General features: G+C 37.5%; 1 protein-coding gene across 1 annotated transcript in view; it reads right to left on the bottom strand.

The window, feature by feature from the left end:
- Positions 1 to 5,799: 5,799 nt before the first annotated feature.
- The window catches only part of RGS17 (regulator of G-protein signaling 17), a 71,449-nt gene continuing 64,965 nt past the window's right edge, over positions 5,800 to 12,283 (bottom strand). Inside the window, exons 3-5 of the mRNA XM_009999958.1 lie at positions 11,891 to 11,980; positions 9,827 to 10,061; positions 5,800 to 6,469 (exon numbers count right to left, since the gene is read on the bottom strand). Coding sequence (XP_009998260.1) covers positions 6,281 to 6,469; positions 9,827 to 10,061; positions 11,891 to 11,980 — 514 coding nt within the window. The 3' untranslated portion in view covers positions 5,800 to 6,280. The remainder of the gene's footprint in view (positions 6,470 to 9,826; positions 10,062 to 11,890; positions 11,981 to 12,283) is intronic.

The following is a 12,283-nucleotide window of genomic DNA, read 5'->3' as shown; positions in this document are numbered from 1 at the left end:
CAGGGCGCGCGAGGGGGTGGGGCCTGGCCGGGGCGGAGCTGCGGCGCGGGGCGCCATGTTGCCCTGGGGGCGGCTGGGGGGTCCTCCTGCCCGCTCGGGTTAGTGGCGGTGCGAGGGTTGTGTTCCTTCTGACAAAAGAGAAAGGAAAAAAATAGCCCAAAACAATCGGAATTCCCCGTGCCACAGGTTTAAAGCAGGGCTCCTGGGGTGAGAGGAGAGCGCGGGGAGTGGTGCGGAAGCGGTCACTGGGGACACGGCTGGAGATGTCCCGGGCTGCTGGTGTGGAAGGGGAGGTGGAAAGTCTCAGTCGGGGGTTTGGACACTCAGGTTGCTCCTACGGGTCTTTTCCTAACTCCAGAAGAAATGTTCAGAATTGCAGTAGCCTGAGGAGCAGTAGGGAGGTGCAGGTATTTGCGGAAAGACACTCCCGCAGCAACAGCAAGTGCAAAACGAAGCATTTAGAAGAAAATAAATGCATTGTCAGAAGAAGAATAAAGGGCATTTACGACAGAGGTGAGTGGTGAGACAGGAATGCTACCTGTGCACACGGTACGGGTCTGACTACAGTGCCTTACGTCAAAGTTACAGACTGTAAGGCAGTGGAGATACAATAATTTAGTAAATGTGATGGTTATTGTGGCATGATCTTGACAAATCCCTTCTGGTATGCAGGCAGGGTGGCATAGTAATCTCATTTTAGATAACATCATTAATGAGATTCTTGGCTGAACTCAAAAGAGTTTGAAGAATATACTTTATTATTAAAATGTGCAACTATCCATAAAACTTTATTAGTATTTTATATTACAATCATTGGATGTGTCAAAGTGAGGTCTTTGCTCTTCTTTCTTGTGTTATACAGAACTAGGTATACTTTACAACTAAATTACACCGGTGGAATAACAGTAAGTTCCATATTGTACATTAGTGAATTATTTTCATAAGTATAACATCAAAAGCAAGAGTAGGCTGGCACCTAAATAGTTTTGATAGTCAGAAATTAAAACTTGCAAGTTTGGTTTCGTTGTGGAAGTCCAAAGACAATGCATGCAACATAAGAATTTGTTATTTGTGATACTAAACATTAAAATGAATGGTTGGATAAAAACGTTTTCCTATGTTTGTAAATGCACCCATTTAAAGTTTATTGGCAAAATACACTGCATCAATAATTTATAAGTAAAATAAAACTCTTAAGAGCTTTCACGAGAATGTACAGTTCTTGTGGTTAGTCTGGTGCTGATGAACAGCCTAGGCTGTCCCTTAAGAAATCTTACCCACTGAAAGCTTCCCTTGCACTCACTGCTGCCTGCCCGTGAAGATCCCCAAAGCCTTTCAGAAAAGTAAAGGAAAATGACCAAATTTATTAGTTTAATAACCCAGATATTTTGGTGTTCAGTAAAAATGGAAGAAATTATGAAGGTCTTAATGAAACCTGTGTCTGAGAGAAGTACACCAAACACTGGAAATTTAGTGTAAGGAGGTGATTACAGGTTTTGGGAAGAAAATAAAGGTGTTGTGAGTAAATGACTGATGGTAACCTTTTGTACTCTTGTTTTAAATTGTAAGGATGGATTTCCACAGAGTGGGTTTATAGATAAGAGAAGGGACAAAATCTGGCTTTTGGTATCATGTTAAAGTAATATGCAGACAATGTTTAGGTCAGTTTTTTTCCCAGCTGATTTTGGCACCATTATTGCTTTGTTCTTTCATCCTGCAAAAATCACTTCTGCTGGCAGAAGTATTGAGGACCTATGTGAATGGGGCTATTATTTTGCCACTGCAAACATGATCAGGATATTGCTGAACAGGTTTGGGTCTTTGTCACTGCAGCAATGCCTAGCATGTGCTACAGTGCTACTCTTGGATTTCTCCAAAAATGACAGCAGTATGGGCTGAAAAAAACTATTATTCAAATCACCTTGGAGCAGACATTGCAGCTGTAACCTTAATTTTTTGCTTTGTTGAATTTGATAAGGACTCAGGCTGTAGTTGGCTGGTTAATGCTGCCTGAAGCAGGCTCACAGACACTGTAGAGGTGTGAGATTTACTCCTTGTGGTGTAGAGAGTCGCTGAAGTTAAGATGCTTTCCTGTATCGTTGTGTTTGCTTTTGGATTGTTGTGGAATCCTTATGCTAAATGGCTTTGGCAAGCACTCACTGCATACAGAAGCTGCTGGTTCCAGAGTGGGCTTCTAGCGTGGATCAGTGCAGCAAGCTGCTCTCACTAAAGAGCCTCCCACTTTTTTTAGATAGTGGTTCCACAGGCACATGCTCCTTGTGATCGAATTTGCTGCCTAGGGGAGCAAGTTTGGCATCAGTTAATAGCTGAGAACCCGGATGTTTAAGGCAGAATGAAGGTCTTCTCTGGTTCCTTGTTTTAGCCTACCAGACACGTTAGTATGTTTTTAATTTAAAACAGAGCTATTACTAGCTAAAGTCTGGTTTGTGTCCGCTCTCTGTTGTCCTGCAAATGGATTAGGTGGACTCCACAGGTGCTCAGGCAAGTTGTGGATGGGCTGTGGAACTGGAAGTGCTATGGTCACACTGCTACAGTACCATGCTGCCTGGAGTCTGCTGGTTATCATGCATCCCAACCTCTTGTGTCACTGACCTAACTTTTCTCCATCTTATCTTCAGTGTCCTTCACCCCACATGTGCATTCAGTCTAATTTTAAACGCTCTTGATACCATCTGTGGGTTTAGTTTTATTCTGGGTATCCCTGACTACTTTCAGTAAGCTATGGGAAAGTTGACTGTTAAACTCATGCATAATACAATATATATTCAGTTTTTTTGAAACTTAACAGTCCGGAGTGTACACTGCTCTGCTTATTTGTGGCTATTTGGCATTAGGCTCTATTTGACAGAAAAGATTGGACACTGGGCAAAAGTGACAAAAACATAACTCACTTTCTGTAGTGCACTGACTATATACATTATCATGAAAAACTGAAATACAAGTTAAATACATACTTATTTTATTCCAGGCTATAGAATAAGTGTATTTAGGCAGTTTTTCCAAAGTGTATTGTACACTGCATGCACAATAAATCATTTTAATAGCTTGACTGTTCTACAGTTTGTGTTCGAAGAACTGTATGATAGGCAATGAGATCATGTTACGGCATGAGCAGTCCATTTGAACCATATCCATTTTTTCAATAAAAACCCAAACTGATAGATGAAATGTATATTAAATGTTTTAATGTGAGCATTTGCTCCAAGAGAGAAACTTCGTATTATGTTAAATTTTTAAATCTCTCCAAATAGAGGATTTAAGACAAGAAATTTTTAACGTGATTTCATTGCAGTGTTACACTGAAGACTGGTATAATATTTTTCAAAATAATGTAACAGTTGCCAAATACAGATTTATGAATCTTATGCTAGAAATCAAGAGAATATTTTAGGGCCCACACATTTAGCTTTAAAACTATCATTGAAAGGATGACTTGTCTATGTTGACAAGAACTTCCACCTGTGGGAAATATCTTATAAAGATAGCTTATGACTGGCAGGCCACCATCAAATAGTAACATTAAGAATATTCAAGTCTACATTTTAAAAGACTTCTGCATGCAGTTTTGTCTCTTACACGTTGTTTAGATGTGTGGACTATATGTATTGTGCCTCAAACACCAACAAACTTGAAATTACACTATGTAAATATATACATATATGAACCTGTATATGTTTAGTACCACAGTGTATATATAACTGTAATCAAACGATACTAGACATATGTAGGACCATAGTTAAATTCTAATTAAGAAAAAAAGTCAGAAAAATTCATTTTTTCTAACAGTATTTCACAGTAGAAGGAGGCAGTCCTTTCTCACTGAATTTTCCCCCCTCAGGATTTGTAAACATCATAGCTATTATTCTATCAGTATAATAATTGAATATTTTATTCATAATGGTAAGTATCTAACCAACATGAATAAAGTTGTCATAACACAATAACACTTTCAGACAAAACAGGTATTTATTAAAAGAAACATTTATAAATATTTTGTCTTGCATTTTAAACTACATTTTCATAAATAACAATATTTAAAAGTGCTGAATATGGTAGGATAGTCAGCAACGCCACTGTAAACAGATTTGTTTTCCACTTTGCAAATTTTTTTTTAGATCCCATTTTGTCAAACACTACAACACTTAAAATATTTGCATAGGGAATAGAGAATAGCCCTTTTAATCATCTCCTGAATTCTATATAAATTACAAAACCAAATGAGTTTAAGAAACAGTTCATTAAGTTGTTTGTATATATATCTCCAAAAAAAGCACACAGGTTTCAAGTAAAAAGAATGATTAAAAAATTCCCCAGACTTGCTATTTGAAGCATGTTCAATAAATTAAAAAAAATGAGAGGTAGTAAAACAAAGGAAAAAAAAATAAGCCCCAGAAGATAAACTAAGACCTGCATCCTACCAGTTACTGTAGAGCAGCAGACCCGCCTCGGCGGTGGCAGCAGCTCCAGCCAAAGCTGGCACCAGAGCTGCCTGCAAGGGGTAACTGGGTGGTTGGAGCCACCTGTGCTGGGGCCAGATTCCACTCAAGGACACAACTTCTGGACCTTTCTGTCCCATTGAAAGCAACGGGTTTATGCCATGCTTGGTGTAAGTGAGAAGAACCTTGCCTCTAAAGTCTTAGTATAAGACCAGAGTTGTCAATATTAAATATATATGTATATGCATGCATACATACATATACATATATATTTAACAAGTTTTCAAAGCCATTTCTTGGTATATCTTTAGCAGTTTGAGAGCGATGCTAGTGCTCATTTTGCTTGTATATGGTAGGTATGAAGACGGGGTTTTTTAAGTTCCGAGTCACTGTCTCTTTAAACATAAAAATGCATCCTAAAATTGGACATTTTTGATAAAAAGGCCAAGCAAACACCTATTAAAAACACCATGGCAGGCAAGTGGTGTGAGTACTGTGCTGCCTTAGCTCTGATTAAGGGCTCAGTACAGGATTCTTTACCCAGGAAAGATGCCTGTTGCTTATCCATAGGCATTTTGCTTGGGTAAAGACTCTAAGTTCAGGAGCCCTTGAAGTTTGGTTTAGTATTATTCTCCAAACCCTTGTTTTTAAGGAGTTACTCAAAATCTTTGAGGCTAGAAGCTAAGATAAATCTTCTTTAACCCATCACCTCCTGAAACATTACTTTAAAAACACTTTTACTGGATTTAGCTTTCAAGAAAAAAATCTTACAGGACAGATGTAATTCATTAAAATGTTCTAAAATGCTCTAAAATGCTACATGTAGGCAATCTTTTATTAAATTTCTTTATTAAAAAAACTAAATTATCAGGCTTTTTTTGTTTGTTTTTGTTGGTTTTGTTTTGTTTTTTGCTGAAGTACATAACATTATACAACAGTGTTAGAACTGGATAGCCAGTCTTTAATAAATCAATTACAGTATCTGACATCTGAAATGTACATTGAAAATCTTTGTTCTTTTAACAATTAAACAATATCAGCGCATAGATTGTGTCACCCAGATATGGATCCCTTTAAGTGGTTTGTGCTTATTTTTCTCCTCTTTTTTTCTTCTTTTCTTTTTTTTTTTTTTTTTTTTTTTGACATTGCAAACTCTGTAATGAAAATGCCACAGTTTTGGCAGTGAACAACCAGAGGAATCCTCCGCTTGATTTATTTTAAATAAACAGTGATAAATAGCTCTTTTTTTTTCTGTACAGAAATATTGGCTTCAAAAAGTCAGTGTATTGTACTCAGTAGAGCATGTTGAGTAATGCTACACCTTAAAAATTGGCTTTTTTCAGTGACTGATGTTAAAAATGCAAGCCTCTTTCTGGTTTGCTGCAATTGTTTCTATGTACCATAAGACTGTATTGCACAAAAAAAGTTCTTAAATACAGATATAATTTATGTTATTGGATTAAATATTGCAACAACTAAGTGATAAGTGAAGCAGTTTTACCTTGCACATGCAGTGTGAGGATACACAAGGAGACTGTTCATAAAACTACAAATACATCATTGCAATCTTGACTGCAGTAGGGTGAAAGGAGTGTGAAACAAATGCATTTTGACAAATCCATTGTTCTCCTCCTATGCCATCTCAAGCAAGGAGGACCTTGGTAAAAATGTAGACAGAGAACATAATATGAATTTGTTTTCTTCACAGTAGCCTGAGTAGTGCTAAACTGTAGTTCTCCAGGAACCCAGCTCCAGATGTTATTAAACTACTTCTCTTCCATCCCACTCACCAAAAAAAAAAATCAGGATATTTTGTTTGAAAATTAAGTTTCTGAAGTAGAGCCTGTAATACTTTCAACAAGAGACTTATAAATTTGAGAGTTCAAAAACCTTGGAAAAGAGTCTCTGTGCATTAAGGTGTATATCTGGAGTTGGGCATCTTCATACATGTGAGGGCTAGGATCCAACAAGTTTCTGTTGATCACTTCTCTCACCCGGGAATCAAGACTAACCTGAAGAAGATGAGAACAGACTAATATTAAACAGTAATATCAGAAAGGCTGATGTACATATGATGATATGTATCTTTAATTCTCAGGGCTTCATGAACATGCTGAGTTTATCAGTTTATTGAAGTAACCACCTGTGCTTCTTTCAGAGCCACCACAGAGTTACAGACTGAGATCAACTGTTTCACTTTTGACTTGATCTTTGCATCCATCTTAAGACCTGTAAGACTAAATGTATCTGTGGAACAGAATAAACTAAATAAAGCTCTGCAGCAACCTGGATTTCCCAAAATATGTTATTTAGCTTCTTAATTATATATAATTTTTTACATATTTAAAATTATTTCTCTGAAATGAATGTTGAATGACTGTCATTCAGAGAATGGAAATGTTTTTTTCCTGACCATTTGTGGTTTAATCTTTAGATGCTTTCTGTTAATTATCCTCATCTAACTGACCTCAGTATTTTTTTTCCCAGTTTTTTTCAGGCACTACACTTGTTACTCACAAATTACCCAGGTTTGTTGGCATTTTTATCATGTTCATCTCGCCGTTAATATTATCTATTTCAGATTTGTTCTTTGTTTCAAGACTCTTCAGCATCTGCTAATTTATATTTTCTGTATATCATATATCCATGTTGTTAGCAAGTTTCAGTTTTAGCTTTTTCTTTGCTTTCCATTTGTAATGAACTCCTCTGCCTAGGCAGAAAAGGACAGATTATGCCTGGAATGAATGCACAGATGATTTTAGAATATAATTTAGAAATTTGAGTGCATGTACAGCCTATCCACAAAGCACTCTAAAACCAGTAAAATTAATGCCTTCTGGATTAAATAAAATGGCAGTAGCAGGGAAGCCCAGTGGGGCCAGGAAGGGTTTATTCAGCTAAGAAGAAAAATGCTAAAAAACTGAATAAAGAAATACCAAGCATAGCTCAGTCAAGCTACTGTGATTTACACCAGATTGCACTCTGACTCTACAGTTCTGCAACCATATAAATAGATACTCATATTGTCTGAAGGATTGGGTTAAGTCCTGGAAAGCTCCATGTACCAAGATACTTTAATATGTGAGGGATGCTAACTGAAATGAAAACTCAGAACATGTGGATGTGTGAGCTTGTGTATTTTTATATGCAGTAAAGCAAAGTCTTTGAAATACAGTGGTATAGTATGCTATGCTATGGTACTGAGGAGCGAATACACATTTTCATTATATCTTCAATACCATCTGTAGAATCTGACATTGTTGATTTGTTGGCATATTGGACTATGTTACTGTCACAGCAGGCAAACTTTTCCTCCCAGTTTTTGCTGTTAGCTGGTTATTAGTCACGAGGCACAACTCCGATGCAGCCTGACTGAATAAACTGTTGCCTGTTCATGCTAGCAAATCATATCTATTACTCAAGTACAGTATCTCTGCAGAACATCCATTAGGCCTGCTTGATACACACACTCCATCCGAGTACTCATTATGGTGGCTGCACACAGCACCCTGGGGGGCTGCAGTGTCCTTGCTGCCCTTACAGATTGGATTTTACTGTCAGCTTTTAGACACAACACCATGCAGGGATGTAGTGTTATGGTAATTTTGAGAAACAGTATTGCAGCCATGGGTCTCCAGAGTTTATTTAAATAGATTTCAATCCTAGATCATTGCATTTCTGTAGCACAAGAATGACACACTAAGAGTTAAGCAGTTCTCCCCTGACACACACGTACTTGCACGTATCTTAGCAAAAACAGTTTATGCAGCTAGCTAATTGGTTCTTGGTTATTAAATATCGTAGCTAGGATAAAATACTCAAATTTGGCAGGATGGTGGAGTTTTGTCCCATTTAATATAGCAGAAGTTAGTTGTACATATAGAATGAAAAAAATAATTAGGGAACTATTATTTTACATTGTAGTTTTTCAATGATTCACTAAGTCAGATGGCAAAACTAGTTGGAATTACTACAGGTTTTTCCTTGCTAAACATATGAATACAAGGTATCTGCATAGAACACTAGGATCTTCTGCCTCAATAACTTCACTACTGAACAAGTGATGTTAAATATTTCAGTTCTTACGCCAAGAGAAAACATGTGGAATGGGATGCTTGGGTGAACAAGAACCTTTCAGCTCCTGTACTAATCTAAAGCATTGCAAACAGTTCTTGTTTGCGTTATAAGGCAAACCTTATTTAAACCCTAAGTCAAACAACAATTAGTTAATGTTTGATTTTGAATTGCTGGTTGATCTTAGCTTAAGAAGACAACTGAGCATTAAGCACATATATATATATTAGAGATATAAGAAAAACTCCTTAGCTTGTTGTGCTGTTGGCTTCATTGATAGCACGAAGTTGCAAAGTATTGCCAAATCACAGAATCACAGAATTACCAAGGCTGGAAAGATCATCAAGTTCAGCGTATGACCAACACCACCATATTGTCTAGACCATGGCCCTAAGAGCCACATCCGGCCTTTCCTTGAACACATCCAAGGACGGTGCCTCCACCACTTCCCTGGGAAGTCCATTCCAATGTCTAAACACCCTCTCCGCAAGGAAGTACTTCCAAATATCCAACCTAATCCTCCCCTGGAGCAGCTCGAGGTCATGCCTTCTTCTGCAGTGCAGAATTAAATGTAGGAAGCAAGCTCCACAGTGAGCATAAGTCAGCATAATGCCACTGAGTAGAAAGGCAGATGGAATACACAGAGACAATGCGAAGAAGCTAACGGTGAACAGCGTGGCCTAAAGGAGACTCTTCTGTAGTGCTTATATATTTATATATCTATTAAAAAATATGGCTTAGTAGGAGATGCTTTTTCTTTATTGCAGATGAAGATCATTTCAGAATTGGTCTATATTTGTCATCTAGTTTCCTAGATACCATAATAACTTTCATTAGAGAAAATACACGGTCTCCATTCCTGGATTCTCACATAGGAATAACCAGTGCAATTTTGATTGTCTCCCAGACAGCTGCTGGAGCAGATAAATATATAGGGATTCTGATTTAAATTCCTTGACTTTGGTGCCTTTCATCCAGAAATCCTTTTGCATTACTTACTTCCTCTCAGTGACAAGCATGCACCATTCCTAAAGAAGCATATCTATTTCACAGCCTTCTGTTACTGGAGTTTCTTGACTCTTGCAGAGAGCTTTGAGGCGTTGTGGCCAGTGATGCTAAATAGCCCAGCACCTGTCTCTGTCTTTTCTATCCCTTTCTTTCCTCATTGAATGTCCATACTAATACTTTTATTTGACGTTATCAAGCAGACTTTCAGACCCCCATCTGGCAAGCCAGGGTATAACGTTTCTGCTCTGGAATAACAGAAAATGCAAATGTAACATGTACAGCTTTACCTCTTTTGGTGATAATATAGAAATGTAATCTTCATATATAAGTCTTGCTTTTTCTTCAATAACTTTCTTGTTCTGCTCCTTCTTTAGATCTTCACATGCAAGCCAGAAAAGCAGGTTCTCCTCACTGTACTCTGTTCGAAGAAACTCTCTGAAAAGGTTCCTCCCAGCTGGTGTTTTCATCATCTTGTCAAAATTCTGAGCCCAAGACAAAATTTCATCTGCAGTAGGGTTTTGGCTGCAAAAGCAAAGTCTCATCACAAATATGCTTCTATTTTTGTAACATTGTTTTCATACATTCATCCAAAAATTCTCCTTTCAACTGCACTTTAGTCCAGAGTGAAAACTGGAAGCATCAAGACTTCAGCAGTGACAGGAGAAGTTTGTTCACTCTTCAGTTGTGCATTTATTATCTCAATAGCTCGCTAAATGTGTTTAATGTTATGAGACATACATTTGGCTTTCTACAAGTTTTCTACTAGCATTGTTAGCCATCAGACTCAAAGACAAAATCCCACAACAGCACTGAATTCCTGTCTCTGCAGTTAAAGGAGATGTGATTTCTGGAAGCTGGCAATAGGCTCTCTTTCATGAGGGGTTTAGATCACAACTGATGTCCCTGCCTGCTTCTGATGGTGTTTGGCCAGTTGCTGGCTGCCACAAGATTTGGTACAGGAAGGACAAGAAAAACAAAAGGCTCCTGGCAGCCAGGAGCATACTAATGAGGCCAAACAAAATAGTAATTCAGAGAGCTTTTAAATTAGCATATTTCTTGGTGCTTGTACCTAAGGGTTGCTAAGCTTCCATCTGTTTAGTGCTGTTGACCTGCATGATGATCTATTGGCACAAGATGTGATGGATGTTGCTGGCAAAACTGAAGAGAGAAGTGAGAAAAAGTCCTTATTCTAGTTTTCTGAAGGAAACCTTTTGTGGCTTGTAAAGTGGATGCACTGGATAAGGCATCAGAAGACTAACTTGCATCATTAGTCCATTAATGTACCAATGAAGAGCTCGAGAAGGTAATACTCCAAGTTAACAACAATTAAACATGGTTTCAAACTTAATTCTGAGTGCTCACCCTCCCCTTCCTGATAGGACCCAACACAAGAACTTTAAGTGACATTTGTCTATATGATTTCTCTTTGAGTCCATTTACCAACTCCTACTCTGCATGCAAGGCAGACAGGATGACGGGAAGCTATTTGTGATAGCTTTTCAGCAGTCCAAAAGATCTAATGAAAAAGTGCTTAACATTTAAACTATCCAGCAAAATAATTGCAATCTGAACCAAAAAGTGTAAACTACAAATTTGAAGGTGAAAAATCCTCTCTCTGAGGAGACTGAGAAGAACTTTCTGAGATGGACAGAGTTGGGAAGCAATCTGTGGTCCCTCATTGTCTATTGGAAACTCTCTTCACTGCAGTGTTTTGTGGAAATTTCTAACATCCTCTCATAAATGACCAGGAATAGCAATGAAGACAATTACTTATTTGGGTTGCTTTTACTATCAATCATTTCCAGTTAAGTTTTAATTTCCTTTTTTAAGGGATTAGAGCTTTCAAGACCACTGATAGCTTAGCATTGTTCCCAACACAGGAAACATGGGCCCAAGCTTTAGACAGAAACAAAACTCAGACTTAAAGTGCATGTTAGTCCATTTAAATATGCATGTGTTTCCTTGGTTAATGCCAGTGAAACCATAGTCCAAACTGTTATATGAAAGGTAGCCATGTTAAAAATCTCACAATGAAGTAAACTTGTGCCTGTTTATTTTTCTTGTCTGGATAAAGAGAAGAACATGATCTCACAGGTAGTAGAAGCCTCTGACCACAGGTCTAAGGAACTATCCATGCACCTCCCACAGTTATTCCCCTGAAATAAGGATCTGTAAGCCTGACTTATGAATGACTCTTCTGACATTTCATTGTCAGGACAGATTTTGCGTTCTTTTTCTCAGGAAAAAGTAATTAAATAGACATTTCTGAAGCATAAAAAAACAAGGCACTTCTTGGTATTAGTTATAGGCAAATTAAAAACATTTATTTGACAACAGTGTGACCAACTTACCATTCTTCTATTACTTGAATACTCTCCATTTTGGTCGTATGTGTTGGCCTTCCTGCATTGTCTCCTCTATCTTCATTCCTAACAGTGAGGCTGCAATGTAGTACAACACTTTATTTTGTCTAGAGAAAGTCAATTTAAAACAATGACTATAGTAAGGCAAACGTCTAAAAGATATAAACCTATGTAATTTTTCACTCTTGCCACTACAATTTTGGAGTGAAATATTTGATAATGACTTTCCCCCTTAATTTCAATGAATATTAATTAACAGTTGCTCTTAGCATATGTCTTTTTTTACAAGGTCATAGTTTATCCACTGAAAGATGGACACAAACTTAGAGGTCACTTTTAGATTGATTTCACTTAGTAAATTGAAAATATTAGTGACAGTAA

The sequence above is a fragment of the Chaetura pelagica genome, unplaced genomic scaffold (assembly GCF_000747805.2).
Source record: "Chaetura pelagica isolate M959 unplaced genomic scaffold, ChaPel_1.0 scaffold135, whole genome shotgun sequence".
NCBI classification, from domain to species: domain Eukaryota; kingdom Metazoa; phylum Chordata; class Aves; order Apodiformes; family Apodidae; genus Chaetura; species Chaetura pelagica.
The sequence above is the reverse complement of the archived record's forward strand: the minus strand, read 5'-3'. Positions and strand labels throughout refer to the sequence as shown.